General features: G+C 38.6%; 1 protein-coding gene across 3 annotated transcripts in view; it reads left to right on the top strand.

Annotated features, from left to right (window-relative positions):
- The first annotated feature begins 4,607 nt into the window (after nt 1–4,607).
- Nucleotides 4,608–17,982, top strand: part of LOC149776197 (sodium/potassium/calcium exchanger 5-like) — a 58,404-nt gene continuing 45,029 nt past the window's right edge. Inside the window, exons 1-4 of one of the 3 annotated variants that reach the window (XM_089942522.1) lie at nt 4,608–4,791; nt 5,575–5,644; nt 6,815–7,003; nt 8,369–8,452. In XM_089942522.1, coding sequence (XP_089798648.1) covers nt 4,630–4,791; nt 5,575–5,644; nt 6,815–7,003; nt 8,369–8,452 — 505 coding nt within the window. In that variant the 5' untranslated portion in view covers nt 4,608–4,629. Of the gene's footprint in view, nt 4,795–5,394; nt 5,645–6,814; nt 7,004–8,368; nt 8,453–17,982 lie in introns of all 3 variants that reach the window. The other 2 variants (XM_089942521.1, XM_089942523.1) reach the window with 2 other exon arrangements.

The following is a 17,982-nucleotide window of genomic DNA, read 5'->3' as shown; positions in this document are numbered from 1 at the left end:
ATTATACGTCTTTAAAGTTTTCTTTTAGTTTGGTTGGTTCAGTGGAGTTTAACGCAGTTTTTCAGCGAAAGATAAGGCATTGCGGCCAGTATATTTGCTACGAGAGCAACCCGACAGGACAGACACTGTAGTTAGAGTTTTATTTGTACATAAACGCTTCATTTATAGTTTTAACGTTTTATTGTTTGAGAATTATATTCAAGATTGGTTGATTCTGAAACAATTGTATAAAGGTCAGAAAATAAAGTTGTTATTACTACTATTAATTTCTTCCCACAGTTATGGATTTGTCGACCAATAAGAATTACCCCAAATCACATCTTATATGCAGAAATTCCCAATCCTGGTGTCACTTAATCCAGTATTGTTCTTTTTCATATTCATTGAACAGGGCAGTAGTTGAAGGGGTTGAATGCTTGTTATTTTCTTCGCTCTTCCAGTTCAAATGTTATTGGTACGAAATCGACAATTTTTAATCAAACGACTGGTATTGGGATGTTAAATATTTTAAAGTGGATATAAAAAAAACAGATTCAATTCAAATTTAGGGCTGAATTTATATCTTAGACTTTCTTTTGCATCACTGATGCTGGCAAAAGCTTCCACCTCTGTCAAATCAAAGCATGCCCCGAAAGTACCCGAAAATACCCGAATGATCGATAAGGTCATTGCACCGAGACCCACGTAGTGCAACTTACGCACCCAAGGTAATCGACAAGACTTGAAACATAGATATGGATGTTATGGGAACAGTTCGTTTATTCTCATTTCGTTTATTACGTTTGTGATTCTGTTTAAATCAGTATTTACCTTAGAGCAGGGCCAGCCTGATGCCGACTGACCGATTTGGACCAATCGAGCCCCGCTCTTTTAGGGACCCCGCGCGTTAGTAATTTTTTAAAAAAGAAATAGGTCAATAGATAGAATGTAATTTTATAGCGATAGAAGAAAACTTTCAGTCAATATGATATAAAACTTGTTTAAAAGTTTATTTCTTAATGCCGTACTCACAAGGGGCCCCAGCGTAAATCCAGGGGGCTCCACCAAAATGATCCAAATCGAGCCCTGCGTTTGCTAAGGCCGTTACCGCCTTAGCGATTACATTATTAAAATATCTTATGAGAGTGTGCTAATGGCACGGATGAGAGTGGGATAATGACACGGACGAATCCAAGAACTTGTAAAGAAGATAGTTTGGTTGTAAACTAAATGAACACAGAAGATTTCACACGGTCACAAACAACAGAGCTGTTTGTGTACCCGGCCATAGTTTATGGATGTGAGGGTTTTTATATACACGTGATAGAAACGATGCGTAGCGCGTGGTAAGCACAAACGTTGAGCAGACTACCTTCTTTCTGAGCCAATCCATGCAGTGTTCACGTGAATACTTTACATTTCTATGTCAACAAGAATTATACTCGCCTTACATTACATACGTATGTGTGTGTCTGTGTGTGATTTAGATTTTTAACGTAGCTTTTACAATTCTTTAGTCATATCACTACGATGTCTGCAGTGGGGCAGTTGATAGTGATGTCTAAAACTGGGGCATCATGCAACAGACATGTAGCATCATGTCCCATGCAGTCACAATATCCTGACACCAGGCTGACCAGTCCCAACACTAACCTCTTAATGCAGAGTGCCTAGCGAAGCAGCTGTTAGTACCATTGTGAAAAGTCTTTGGTATTACTCGGCCAGGGTTCGAATCCGCGATCTCCCGCATCAGAGGCGGACGCTCTAACCACTAGTCCTGTTAGTACCATTGTGAAAAGTCTTTGGTATTACTCGACCATGGTTCGAATCCGCGACCTTCCGCATCAGAGGCGGACGCTCTAACCACTAGGCCACCGGAACGGCCGTATAAGAGTCATATGAAACAGAGATTCAGTCTAGAAAAATTACGCGAACATTTGCACCATCTCGTGACCGACCAAATGGCAAACCTAAAAAGCTGTTAATCAAGTAGTTTAATTTTCTTTTTAACGATATATTATTTGGATTGGCTGTCCCTACCTTTCTCGGACAAGAGCAAAAATGTAGAGAATGATTTATCGGACCACGTGTAAAAATCACGTGCATTTCAACAACAGCATAGCAAAACAAAACAAAACATATCAAACTGTATCTTATGAAGAAAAATAAGGCAGGTATAAAAGAAAAGAAAATCTGATTTTAGTTTTTTTATTTTGAAGCGTTGTCAGGAAATTAAACGTGTTTCACTTCTTTCGTAACGTACTTTTAGGAGTGCCTATACCGAAAAGAAAATGTATTCGTCGAGAATGGACCAGGTAGTTCATAGAATACTGGAAGAAAACACTGTTTAGATACAGATCTTGTCTAGACTTCAGTTGCTTTCCGATGTGTCAAGCATTAACTTTCATAGGCAGCAAGAAAGCGTTCTTGCGTTTACTTCTTCATAATTGCGTTCATTAGAAACTTACTTTGCGTTAGACAATGCACACTAAACGACGAGGTTGGCAGAAGAACGCGCATTACCACAATATACTATACGATAACTGAACATCGGCTAAAATTAAGCAGCTGTATTAAAGATAATATTCAAAGATTACGTCCAATATGACGTTAAATGATAACACTGCTTCATCAGGAAAACGAAACTCAATTATTCTGGTCAGACTTCTAATGTCTTGTCTATATTTCTATGAATCTTTGTTTTCTCAAGGTGCTGGTGGTTCAGTTTATTTTCTACCTATTGTAAAACAGAGGATGTCTTATAACTATCTCAAAATTATAATGCTAGTTTGGCGAATTAATCATAAGTTTATTCTACAGAACATTTGGTAACTATTGCTTTCAATCATATTTAGATGACATTCTGTTCCTAAAATACAGAATTGTATTAACTCAATCTAGAACATCATTCAGCAGAATTGAAATTGAATCTGGTAGATAGAATAAGGCCCAGAGAAAATAGAATATGTTCATTTTGTTCAAGTCTAGAAGATAAATACCACCACTCCGTTGGCCTAGAGGTTAGAACGTCCGCCTCGGATGCGGGAGATCGTGGGTTCGAACCCCAGCCGAGTCACTCCAAAGACATGTAAAAATGGTACTAGCAGTTGTCTCGCTAGGCGCTCGGCACTGCGTCACTGCATGTCTGCGGCATGATGCCCCAGTGCTAGACATCACTATAAACTGCCACACTGCAGACGTTGTAGCGATATGACTGAAAAAATTGTTAAAGCTGCTTGAAAAATCCAGATCACATACACACCACCGTCTCTTCTAGTGTCCTATGTATTTGGAACTTAGGAAGACGCATATACTTGTGTAGTACTGGAGGTTACCTAACATGTTAGTATGTGTGAATTTATTATCTAGTTCTAATGCATGTTAAGAAGTTAGTAATCTTTATTTTATAAGCTATTTAATATAGCACTAATGCGTGACATCATTTACCTGCCTTGACTGATACATTACATAAAATAACAAATATGAACGCTTCCCGATAAGGTCCCTAGCACACAACCTTCTGTACATTTTACCTGGACGATGGGCAGCCTGGCTGATTCCTCTATCTTTGACCACTAAAATTGGCCATTATGAGCAAGGCACGCTGAAGCAAAATCAGTTTATAAATTATAAATATAGATATTAACTGAAGTCTGATTTGCGTTCAGTTTATGTATGTATGTTTTATAACAGTATCTTGAGATTCAATCAGGCCCGGCCCATGATGTGACGGTCCCAAGGCAGCACGAGGGCCCAAGGCGGCAAGCGATGAGCGCGGGACCCCAAGCAAACAAATTGCATTGCATAGTTGATTTCCTGAAAGCACGGGGCCCAAGGCGGTTGCCTCGTTCGCTTTGCCCTAAGGCCGGGCCTGGATCCAATGAATTTATTTGAACTTCCGAATACCACATAAACTCAATGGTAAATTTGCCAGCATGCCACAAATATGGCTGCTAATGACGTCATTTAGGATCTATATATTCTAAAATGACAACCGTACTAATATCATGCAATAATATTTACCAAAATATTAGTAGGTTCATTTTACACTTTCTCCCTGTCTGAGATTATTGCTATGCTGTGTGTTTTACAGCTGAACTATGCTTTGTATTTTCATTGTTTATGTTGCAGATTGAATACTAATATTTTGTGTGCGCTACCCGTGATGGGCTCCGCGTAGCCGAGTGGGCTAAAACGCTCGCCTTTTCTGTCATCTCCGTCTGCGTGGGTGCGAGTCCTTGGCTCAGCCAATGTGGCTATGTAAGAAAGCTGCCAGTATCTTCCCGTGGGTCGGTGGTTCTTACCGGGGTTTGTCCAGGTTTGTCTTCCACCAGTTATACTAACTGCCTTATGCAGCCTATATTGCGCTGAGAAATTGGGTTAAGCCCAAAACAACAACAAATGCACTACCCGTCAAGATTTAAATATGTAATATAGATTTATAAGTTATACCTGCCCGCTATCAATGCAATCAATTTAATATTGTATGTATGGTCAAGGGCAAACTGGTTTATTACAATAATAAAAATTCCATTGAAAAATAAAATAAAAAAATTCTTGATTCATATCAACTGAACTGTGAAGAAAGATAATCACGTGATTTCCATGGTGTAATTATATATGCAGTCATAAGATAGTGTCATCCGATACATGTATGTGGTTATGTCACCAAAAGGCAGTTCAAACACCACAAGACAAACACAATTCGACTACATCTACATCGCTGACGCAATTTTAACGCGACCCTCTGTCATCGTACAGAAATTTGTACAGTGCATTTTGGAAACCCAGAAGGACTGGAAAGATACTCAGGTAGTGAGTAAACATTATAGTGTCATTGCGCAATATAATGGTATTCAGTTCAACCTAAAATGTTATGTTGGGACACGTTCGGAGAGTGTAATATGAATTTTCTGATTCCAAAGAAATGTATATCCGTACAGGCATATTCCGCAGGGTTAACATTAAAAAAATTCTACCTTTATAAACGATACTCAGAAGATACCCTATGTCTTCGACATGACGAGCTGGTGAATAACACAATGCTATAACTAGTTTTTCTGTTTTCTAGTATGTCGGATTTACATTGGTTTAAAACAGTAGATATTTATAGTAATTAGGACACAATTTTTTATAAAGTTTATTGATACAAAAAGGAAAACTGTGCAATAGGTTAATAATTATTCGGGTCATACATGATACGAGAATAGATCGTAATGTGTACATATACATTGATGGATTTTATTTCTTTATCTTCTCGGAGAAAAAGATAACGACTATCACGATTGAGCATGTGATTTATATATGTACTACAATCATATCAAAATTATGTACCTTATTATAACCTTAGCGACAGACGGGTGGCAAACGGGAATTGTCATTAAAGTAACAAGAAATTGTTTCATTTGTATTTAGATAGTTTTTGATATCCTGATAAGTAATCTAAGGTAGCATCAGTACAAAATGAATGCCGCTTTGAGGAAAAGGAAAGACAGAAGAGTTAAAATTCGAACGCTTCAATTGATTCTAGTCGCTTTCGCTTACATCACGATTGTAACTTTTGGACTCCATTTCCGTTCACGTGACATTCTCCAGAAGAATGACGATTCCATGGTTTCAGAACAACAAATCAGACTGAAGCGAGATGTTGGAGGGCTTCGTGATGGTACGATTTTTTAATTCTCTCTCTCTCTCTCTCTCTCTCTCTCTCTCTCTCTCTCTCTCATATCCATAGACCAAGTATACAGACTACAAGGAATTTTAATTAGAGAACAAATAATAAAGATATCTGACTGATTGGTAAAAACTTATGATGTCTTCACCCCCACCCGCTCTTTTTTCCAAATGCCGCTTAATAAAAACAATATAATATCAGTTTTAAATAGTTACTGTAAACTACATCCTGGTACCCTGGGTCGTCGGTTAAAACACTAATTAGATGTCGCACACTGACAATATTGGTTCTACTCCAACTAACTGCTCTGTGGAATATTTTTTTCACAAGTCATTTATTTGTTTCTTTTCAAAGCACTTCCCGAGCATCGAGGTTGCAATATAGTTTTGTTACAAACGATAAGTAGTACTGTTATGTATGAAACGAATTGTGTCTGGGATATTAGTCTTACACACAGGACCATTTGTCATGATAATAGCAAATATTGGTACCCTTTGGCATAGTAAGATCAATACTGTAAAAATCCATGAAATATCTAGCTCACAGTGTTAAAATAATAACGTATCCCCTCGTGACTTCAGTGTCATGATCAATATTGAAAAAAATTCTCTATACCATTTGTATTTGTTTTAACATGCCGCCTTAGCACTTTAACTACTTTCTATTAGCACGATAAGGAAAATATTTAATTATCGACTTCTCTGTTTCTGTTTCAACTTTATATCGTTTGACTGAATTCGTTGAGTTTCATTGTGCCTTAATGTAACGTGTGTATGTTCGTGTGTGTGTGTGTGTGTAAGCGGTATGATACAAAATTCTATTTCTCACCAATTAAATTAGTGACATGACTAAGAAGATTTAAAATATTAGAGCCAAGATTTAAAAGCCTTGCAACTATATCTGATGCCGAAAATACTCATTGAATCACTGAGAAATATTTGTTTTATATAGATCATATTAAAAAGTCCTCTTTAAACAAGTTAAGACAGGACAGTCTAGTTTTTTTTTAATGCATTATTAATAGGCATTATCACATCATATAACAACGCATATTGACAAGTAAAAATGTAACTATTTCATTTTCATTTGTACCGTGTCTTTTGCATTATTAGTCACCAGGCATTCCGTAAGGCTAGGTACGTTTTTTTTCTGAATTTTTAGATGGTAATAAAACGGAAAAGAAGTGTACGCATCACACGGTGGATGAATTCCCGCCCAACTTCTTCACGTTACAGGATACAAAAGATGGCGGCGTATTTCTGCACATACTTATTGCTCTTTATCTATTTGCCGCCCTGGCCATAATTTGCGATGACTATTTTGTGTCGTCATTGGAGAGGATTTGTGAAGGTAAAACTGAATAATTAATCACTGGATATCTTTGCAAAAGTTATCATAATATAAGTCATTCAAACATTTTGCTACCATTGGTCAAATTTCATTTTATTGGTACAAACATTTATTATCAGAAAAACACATTAAAAAGAAATATTTCACAATAGGATATTTGTAAGATTCCCTGGTGAATTCATTTAATATTCTTTTGTTCATCTTTATTAGTTGGGAAAAATTTCATGCAGCTGTACAGTGTCCTAATAACAGTAATCGAGAGCCACATTATTTAATCACGTGACTGGTCATTGGTATGTGTAAGTAGTGGGCAGGAACACGACAAAGCATTGTTGGCTACAAATATAATTACTGTTATTTCTCGAAAATAATGAATTATGATAACGTTTCGTTGACGAAAATGTTGATCCAAGCGTCCTATTAAAAATTGTGTAACTTATTCAATAATTATAAATTTCACGAGGACTCTTTATCACAGCTGTTATAAATTCTGTGTTTGTGCCCACCCATGTAATGGCACTTCATGGGCGCCGTGACATCATTTATTTTCGTGCACGATTACTCCCATACTGCGGTAGAGTATCAGACTCCTAATCCAAGGCTCGCGATGTCGACACCCATCCATACCATCATCATGACGGTTATCTCGTTGAATTCTTGTAAAGGCACTTGAGTTCCACTTCACTAGTATAATATAGACATGTATGCACTCACTGCATCATTTATCTACCAACCAACCAACCAACCTACCGACCAAAAAACAACCTCTAAAACAACCAACCAACCGACCTACCAAGCAAACGACAGCTTACTTAGACGCTAATTTGCTTATTCTAAAGATTATCGCCCATTTGTATAAAATTGGCATATGTTGATTGGGTGCATGCTACAGTATTTAGAAACGCAAAGAACAAATCTCACAGGAGCACAACGTATGCTGTTAGTCAAAATTTTGTAAGTAAATTAATTCCTCTATCCCAAAGCCCATTTTCAGTTCTAAAGATTAAATCTAGAGCCTTGACACTTCAACACAGCAAAGGTCGTTCTCTTCTGGCCCAGAGTAATGTTTGAAGTTGATCTTAGATCATCCAATCACAAATGTCTTTACTTTTGAAAAGTCGCTGTTGAGTTACTGAGAAGAGAAGCTCTGTCTTTTTCCACCCCCATTTTTCAAGGATGCGGAATTCAGTAAAAGGGACATGAAAAGTTCCATTCAGGTTTTATTTTTTTCCTATTTAACTGCCTTCCAATATCTGGCAAAAAGCTTTATTCCGAAGGCAAAATGCAGGAGAGTTATGCGTTAAAAGAAGGAGTGATTTCGAGGTATCGCACGCCAGTTCCCACTTTTTTCCCTTGTAACTGCAGATCTCCATTTAAAAGAGGACGTTGCCGGGGCAACTTTTATGGCAGCCGGAAGTTCAGCACCTGAATTTTTCACATCAGTTGTGGGTACGTTAAACTTGCTACGCTATAATCTTATTTCGATCTTTTTTAAAAACTTATATCAATTTTACTTTCTATCCTCTCCATGTATGTTCATACGAAACATCAAGTCGAATTTTAAAAATAACAAAAACATTCCCCTGTAAACTGTGCAAAAAAGCAGTTCTACCATCATAAAAATAAGGTGTTACTGGAAATGCGAACCGGTTTCATATTGTTGGTGGGTCTGGTATAGCCAAATATAGCGTATAGAACGTAGTAATTTGGAAAATGAAACATTATTTACTTTAAAAACAGCAAAGCAAATTGTCAGTGGAATGTGCAGGTACAAACCATTTTGCAGAAACGCATTTACGAAGCTTGAGTAGACAACTTGATATTGTATATAGTACATACGCAGTATTTTCTTCATAAAAGGTACGTATGTTGATTTTGCTTGCAACTATGAGAAACATTCACAGCTGTAGGATGTGTGTCCGCTTGTGTGTGAGAAGGCACTGCAAACAGAGTGGTTCAAAAGAAGAAAATTGTTAATTATACGACAATTAAGAATTGACTCGGTAAGATGAATGAGAAATATGCTTTGTACGAAGATCGTTCCAATCTGTTTGAGGTTTCAGTTGTCAGTAATCGTAATTATTAACTAGGTTTAGCGTAACATGGTCAGATGGTCAGAAAAAGTGCTTTGCATGAATTCATGTGTATATCCTCGTGTTATTCTACAATGGGATTATGGTGTATCAAATTTATTTCTCATTTTAATTATATATTAATTGGTGGATCTTTCTTGCCACCTCGCACATTCGCGTTACATATTGGTGTGTGTGTGTGTGTGTGTGTGCAACATTTAAAGACAATGGTTTAGTCAGTTTGTTTTGTGCTTGAATGTAATCTTAGCAAAGACATGTGGTGCTTTAGAAAGAAGAACCGAATCAGATGATTTTATGCCACTGATGGTCGATGTAATCGCAAATATAGGCAAGTCATAAAGGCATTGAGTGCATCAATAGACGAAAATGTTGAACAGTATTATAATGCCAAAATTAAGGTCAACCACATCGAAAATTAATGATAAAAGGGATATCCACTGTAGAGAAAGTAACCAACATTACCGTGTAGCATTTTTTCAATTCAGCAAGAATATTTCAGTTAGCAAAATGGGACGGTGCGTGTGCTTTGTTAGAAAAAAAGCCTGTAGACTGGTTACTGTTTAATAAACCCCGAGGAAAGCATACCATTAACATCTCCGGCTTATGTGAGAGGGCCCGGAAGATAGTAGAGTATGGTGGCCGTCGTGTAACCTTGCATCCCGATAGTCATATTTTGGGAGTAGCGAAGATTTTATGGTATATTTGAAATAGTTGTGGTGCAAAATATCATTTGAACATAGGCAGCTAGCACATACACGTACATCGTGTAGAAAATGATATACGAACTTAAGATTAGTAAAATATTCCCAACTTTTCAACCTGAGGAATTGCTATAATGTTTGTCACTGACATTACTCCCACTATGAATGTTAATAACAGACGTGTGTGTGTGTGTATGCGATTAGAATTGTTAATGTAGCTTTAACACTTTTTTCAGACATTTCGCTACGATGTGTGTAGTGTGGCAGTTTATAGTGATGTCAAGCACTAGGGCATCATGCCCCAGGCATGTAGCATCATTTCCCACACCGTCACATTATCCTGACACCAGGCCGACCAGTCCTAACACTAACCTCTAACCGCGACTTCCGCATCCGAGGCGGACGCTGAACCACTCAGGCCACCGGAAAGGTCCCAACATACATGTCCAATTGTGTCATCTTGTTTCTCATAAAACGATGTGTATGGCCAATACAGGCTCTGCAGTTTGTAATAGGATCTAATTATCTCACGTTTTCAGGACTGTTTGAAATATTTCTTTTTTCTTCTTCAGAAAAACAGTTTATGTTCAATTTCTCAAAGCTTTAAATAACATCCACTTCTTCTTGCCACTCCATGGATTATTGATACGTGTCAGTGACATTTTTGTTTCACTGCACACATAATCCACAGTGTGCATGCGTGCGTGTGTCTGTGTGAGTTGGATTTTTAACGTAGCTTTACATTTCAGTCCTATCGCTACGGTAGCTGCAGTGTGGTAGTTTATAGTGATGTCTAGCACTGGGGCATCATGCCGCAGACATGTAGCGTGACGCCCCGCCCAGTCACATTACCCTGACACCATGCCGACTAATCTTAACACTAATCTCTTTATTGCTGAGCGCCTAACGAGGCAGCTGTTTAGTACCATTTGTATAAGTCTTCGGTATGGCTCAATGTACAAGTTCTATGTGACCCAATGTTATGCGTTGGGGAGGGGTGCTCCCAATATTTATTTGAATTACTATGGAATTCCCGCCCTGGCTCGTTTTGTAGGAAGTGAAATTAGTGATAGAGAGAGGTAAAGCTCCGAGCCCCCAGTCAGCAATACCGACAATTAAATTATTAAGAACACAAAGGTGAAATTCAAAGAATAACAATTTGATACAAATTAAACGATATTAATTTCTCAACCAATCTTCTTCCTCTCGACCATGTAACAACCTATTTCATCACGTGATTATAGTGTGATATGGCTTTCCCCTGTACTTGGTTTCTACTCATCTGTGTTTACTCCGCCAATTCCTTTCCTCCTGCCGGCGTTCTCCGTACCCCGATTCTTCCTATCCTCTTCCTCTTTTGTCTCCTTTTCTCCTCCTCCTTCTCTCTCTCTTTCTCCAGCAACTACGCTAGTTCTCGGCCTACTGCCTTGTTCTATCCTGTCTCTCTGAGACTCGGGACTTGACTACCCGATAGTTCTGTCCCCAAAAGCTTCCTACGAAAAACACAAGGACGTTAGCATTTGTGTTAGCCATCTCGCCTCACACTACATCAACAATCAATCATCAGATAAAGGCTATCTACATCTTCGGTCACGCATTCGTGCACATCAAAAACCACACACGTTCTTATAGACAACAACGGTGCAATAAAGAGCGGTAACCTACGTAACATACAGACATCACTAAATTGCGTCACATCAATATATATATATATATATATATATATATATATATATATATATATATATATATATATATATATATATATATATATAACCAGATATCGAATTACAATATTAATTCTGACTACGAGCTAGCAATCTACATAATCATAGCTCATTTCTCACGTACGCTAGTAAATTAAACAATACAAAGGTAATTCTACGTACTAACGATTCTAGTAAGTAAATATACATACTGCACATAATTACAATTACAATGCCGTAACATTCTGCAACAATCGAGCAAATAACTCACTGACCTTTACGAAGCTTTCTGTCCTTGAATGTACCAAGATTTTTCCCGCCAAATCACGAGTGGCTCCCGGAGTGAGTATATTTCTGCTTGACCAGTACGATGGCTTGCAATCACTAATTCGTCCCCAGCCCAAATGACTGTTAAATTCTGGTTCGAATTGATAGCCCCACCCTTTCTCAGTTCTGATTGGATATCAATTCTACCCCAGTCGGTCTAGATTAACAGACGAGCCTCAGGCCATCTGTCAATGCAGGGATATTTACAACAGCATCGAGGGTCCTTTGTTCTAGAACAAAGCTTTTAACGTCTACATGTTAGTTTTGACACCTAACGAAGAGAACTCTTGAACAAACACGAATCGCCACGACAGTGCAGGGCCGACATACTCATGGCGCTAACCCATTCCTTTGTTCCTGACTTAAGTAATCGCGGGCAGGCAAACGTGACAGTAGGTTTCTTACATTCACTATAGGTTACTGTCATGTGGGTTTCTTAATTCACTATAGGTTCCTGTCATGTGCGTTTGTTGCATTCACTATAGGTTATTGTCATGTCGGTTTTATTGTGTATAATCTTCGTGTAAATGTAGGCGTTTACAGCTGACATTTTAAACGCGAGTTACTAGCAAACAGAAATTCATAAGATATATTCTTCTTCTTTTGCACGACACAGAATTTGTGTGCGACACGATTTTAGCCCTAAAATTGCAATACATATAGATTTCATTGCATCACGTGAAAGAGAAGAGAAATTTGAGCTTGATCTTTATATTAAACCAGTCTGAAGGTAAGCACTTAGATGCAAGTTGTGCTGACTGGAAAGTAAGCACTCTGAAATAGGTTCGCTGACTGGAGTCTGAAAGGTAAGCACTCTGAAATAGGTTTGCTGACTCGAGTCTGAAAGGTAAGCACTCTGCATCAGTTTCGCTGATCGGCATCAAAATATTCACCAACAGTAACAGTTTCATGTCAACATACATAGGCAAATATCGCAGACAAAGCCCTAGCACATAGAAGACTGACTTCTTGACAGACGAGCAATGTACATCCAATATATCCTTTGGCTTTTCGAACAAGACGCATAAAAGCAAAAACAGTCTGAGTACAAACAATATTTTTTCTAACCATTGGAACCTGGTTTCTTGATCCTGCAATTTCGATCTGATGTCCGCCGCATCATTCCCTCTACCAGTTTATTAAGTTACGCACGTTTGTGATCTTAGGCTAAACACACACATGCTCTCTCTCTCTCTCTCTCTCTCTCTCTCTCTCTCTCTCTCTCTCACACACACACACACACACAGGGCGTTCTTATGATGAAACTTATGTTGTAGCAAAATATTTATATGCATTTGGTGCAAATGACCTTTAGAGCCCTAATGAATGGATTCACCGTTTCTTGGTTAAAGAATAGCTGAAGAGAAAGACTTGCATTAGAAAAGAAAAGGTTACTTTCTGCGCCTGTTGTAACGGTATGAGACAGTCGCACATAGTCGCTTTCTGTGTTCTAATTCTTGGTCTGCGTCACGGTCTAAATAAAGCTGTACAAACAGACGTGGAACAGTTGATGGATTTTATGTATCCAGTTTTATAGCTGCATGCATCGGTAACGTCGAGCATAGCAAATAAAATAATCTTGTTGAAGGATTGCCTGGGGTTAGATATATATTAAAACGTGTATCTGTCCTTTTAGTGGATATATTCTAATATAAACCGCTCATCTGTTCGTGTGTCCGTTCGTCAGTCTGTTTAGCTTGTAGGCGTAGCCCTTTTACACCGACTGGGAAAGAGCTGGGAAAGAGCGATAACGATATTTCAATTTGAGGAAGAAATGGCATCAAAGGTTCGAATTCTGGATGTAGTTAAATGCGATCAGGCGGGTGAAGCGTCTCGAAGGGAAGCAAGACGATACATAAACACACTCGTATTGTTGTGTATCACCATCTCGTGGGAATTAATAATGTTAATTAGCACACTAGCGGAACAATAGATTTATTAGTGTTTTATTGGTACACTATCTGAACTATTTAATTAATAGTTTTAAAATTGCATAATAGTCGAAATATTAAATAAATATTTTTCATTAGCATACTAGTGGACTTTTGAATTGAGAGTACTATGTCAGAGATAAATAAATAAATATTTGACCATACTTAAACAGCAAAGCATATGCACAGGGGTAGATGTAAGATGGGTGTTTGGCCCTGGAACGTTGTGAAACCATACTATTTAAAGGCAGTATACTTGATATGGAAGAATACCATTCGTTATCTGACCGGCCGAGGCCACACCCCAACCTCCCACCTACCCCATGAGACGGCTCAAGCTGCGAGTTTTCAAGTAAATAAAACGATAGTTAAAGACACATTTCTTCTTTAAAAATCGCAGCACCCGTGGTTAGTCCATCGGAAGGACATCGGTTGACCCGTATAATGTTGTCTTATTAAAATTTTCATCGCAGAGAAACTTACCGTGCTTACTTGACTACATGTCGAGACAAACTGAAAATTGCACAGATCCAGATCTGCCGTCGCATGATGCGTCGAAAGATCTGGGTTTATGCAGGTTTTTCTTAAAAGAGTAATCAGTAGAACAAACAAACAGAGCCTGATCTGCAGGCGTATTATGCCATGGCAGATCATGATCACTGCTGATTGCAGTTTGAATCGATTTATAAGCGGGGATAGTAGAGACAGTAACACGTTGATTACGTTCGTTCTTCCACCATGCACACTGTTTATGTACTATAAAACAATTTCCTTGATGAGATTAACGTAGTGCATACTATAATGCCAATAAAGCTAGATCTCATCGATAATTTCTGCATTGGTAGTTTTATTTCCTTTCTTAGCACTTGGTGAAAAGTTCTTGCATGACCTTTTGTTTTTGAGTCAATAATGCGTTCTCCTGGTCATTCTCATTTTCAATTTTATAAATTTATAGTTTTATGCTTGACATTAGATAAATTGCACACCTTGTCGCAGATCAGTCGAAAAAATCAACTCTTTGACCTCAAGGGCGATCACGTTGGGCATAGCAATGACCGTTGACATTATTCTAATTAGCACCACACAGGTGCATACTGAAAAGCCATCAGCGTGTTATTAAATCGATCCACCATATTTACGATACTTTTTAGTACAGAGCCCGTAGTTAAGCTACTGCCCGTGAAGAGGTTTCATGCAATCCTTTTTGGGCGAAATCTTGGTGCACTGGTAAGACGGCGATGAAGAACATTTCAGTTTTTTAAATCGGAAATGGCATGATCATTAACACACCTGCAGGTACAGCGACTTTTATGTTCTATCCGAATACTATAATGCGGCAGAGCGATTCTTTTTCAAATTCAACTATGGTTTTATTTCCCCGTTTTGAGACAAGTGATACATTACTTTAAATACCCGGAATGAAACTTTACTACAGAAGGCATTTCGTCAAATACCATAAAAGCAATAGCAATGCAATCGCCTCCGAGAGTCTTCGTGGATAGTACTTAGGCTTTTCTTCCGACAGTGAAAGCGCAATTAACTCTAGCTGTCCGCAAGATGGCTTACGGTACTTTTGGTGCTCGTAGTGTTCGATATCTATCTACTTGGCATCATCGTACCACCCAAATCAGAAGTGGTAAGTGATAACCCCAGTCTGATGCAAATGCTCTCACACCAGTGGATTTGAACTCTCTGACGAGGTCAAACTTTATTTCTGCGAGCTGCTCTAATAATCTGTCTTTATCGTTGATTTCAGGATTCGCAAAGGGCTCCAACGATTCCCATTCCTTGCCTATGTCTGGTCGATACAGTATGGCTTTCTGTTTTTGCCTTTAAAGCTGAGTATTGTGTGAATTCTTACTGCGAAAGCCGATAATATAGTAGTTGACAATTCCTATGAATGTGGGTTGACCCTGAGGCCTCAACTCAGATAGTTTCTTCAGCGGCAAACATAGACGTAAGGGTAGTTGTTGCGCTATCGTGTGAGACTTTAGTGGGAATGGCAGACTGATTATTGCTGTTATTATGTGTCCGTTAACAAGGAATGTACCATACTCAGTGAGGCTGAGCCCCCTAGTAAATCTGTTGTTACAAAGCACAACCGAAACGCTGCACCATCCTGGGCTGAATGAAATCTCTCAGAACCATACACAGGTGCCATGGAAAGTGCGTATCATCTGTTCTAGAGTTACCATTCCAACTACAGGATTAATCTATACAACATTCATTGTCAAAAACCACCAGTGGTGCGGAAGCAATGTTATTATCACAAGAACTTTGTTTAAATAGCAACACGAAATACAGTATTGGTGGCTGGCGACGCAGAGAGAGCGCAGAATCAACAACTGTGGCTCAACGTCGATGTATATATGTGGGATGATGTATCGTTTCGGAACAAATTTATTTGCGTAGTCCATTAGTACGTGCTACCAGTCTTCAGGTCCAAAGACATTGTGATATGAGATTCTGACAAATTCAAGTAAACTTTGCTGTTTTGTACAACGGTTGTAGTGTTCAGCGTCCGCGACCACCTGTTGCCTGACATTGCGACGTGAATAACAGTGTCAGGGATTGTGCACACAGCTTTAATCGATTCCATGTTAACTACCCAGCGAAACAGATTCTTCCTGAGATGTGGTGTCCCCTTCCAGGTCAAATTGGGTGAAGTGCGCTTGTAAACAGTATTTCCAAGGAGCGCTTTTGTAATGAGTTTAATGTGAATATAAATATGGCATGGAGGCCATATATATATATATATATATATATATATATATATATATATATATATATATATATATACGCGCTAGCAATATGAGCTACTATAGGCTTATCTGACCATATGGGATTCCGTGGATTATTCGTTTACAAGACCGATAAGCGATGTGGCATGGCACGTTGTACATATCGCACATGACGATGGAACTAAAAACGGATTTGCATATAATATTGCTGGAAATGTCGAATCGTTTACTAAAGCCCGGAGAGAGCGTCTCAGTGACAGCGTTCTAGTGTAAATCTGGCAACTCTGGGCGCACAGCACCAAGTGTTTAGCTCGTTAGAGGGACCAAGAAAGGCCTTTAATATACAGTTTCTTGCAAACGTCAAAGATTTGGCCACCCTTGTAGAGAAAGCACTGACTTGTTACATAATTATCAGGAATTGCTCAGATACGCTAGTAGGTGGACTTTATATGAACCCAGCTGACATGGAACTTAAAGATGGCACTTATTAGTGGTATATGAACAAACGTCTTATGGCGGACATGACGATAGGCAGCCAAATAGATATTCCATAAGGATGCCTACACACATGCACAGCACATCACAGCAGCCTCAGTCAACAAAGCATGAAGTGGTTGGCTTTAACCAAACCGCCAAGACATGTCTGTTTTTAAAACAAACAAATTGGCACCATGCAAACAGTGCCGGCATCAAAAGACGCCGTATACCACAACAAAAACAAAAACATCACTACTCGTGGGTGATGTTGCAGTGGAGCTAGAATCAATCTGACTGTTATGTCCTTAAGCAAGCAGACTGTCATCCCGTATATTCTATATATTCTTTATAATGGCAGAGCAATTAACAGCAAAGAACACAGTCCATATAATGTCAAGAACTTCCAAATTTCTGCCCAGAGGGCCTACGGCATTGTCAGCTGCTTTTAGCAGAAATGACACAATTGTGCTAAAACTACGAGGCAGTAGTATCATAGCCTTTTCTAGAGCGTTTCCAGAATTTCAGGCAGCTACTCCAGTTGCTTTGTTATTCATTCTCTTGTACTCTCAGGATACAAGGGGCAGGGTTTACGTGTGCAACAATCGGTGTGTGCTTTGAGTGGCACTGTGCCGCCTCCGCATGTGATTGTAAGCACAATTATGTTCATAATGAACCCTCAGTGCCATAGCAATCAAGACAATAGTTTTTTTTTTCTTATTTTCGGAAGAGTGTTTGCATATTTTCAGCAAATGTTGGGTCAGTATGGAGGATCTGATTGAAAGCCTTCCAAATCCTGGAAATATTGTTACAAGGGCCCTTTTGGTTAACGCATGCAACGCCAGTAGTGGTTTGCGTTAGTCTTCTTGTTTTATTTAATGTTATCTCGTATCTCATGGCTCACCTCTTTTTTCCATTTTTGTAAGGCTCGTGTCCTTTCCCGCCTGGATCAAGTTTTATTTTCTTCAGTGATATTGTTGTCTAGCACTGTAAGCTTCGAGAGGTT

The sequence above is a fragment of the Sinohyriopsis cumingii genome, chromosome 18 (assembly GCF_028554795.1).
Source record: "Sinohyriopsis cumingii isolate HCF-2022 chromosome 18, ASM2855479v2, whole genome shotgun sequence".
Taxonomy (NCBI): domain Eukaryota; kingdom Metazoa; phylum Mollusca; class Bivalvia; order Unionida; family Unionidae; genus Sinohyriopsis; species Sinohyriopsis cumingii.
Note: the sequence above shows the minus strand (reverse complement) of the source record. Positions and strands in the feature narration are given on the sequence as shown.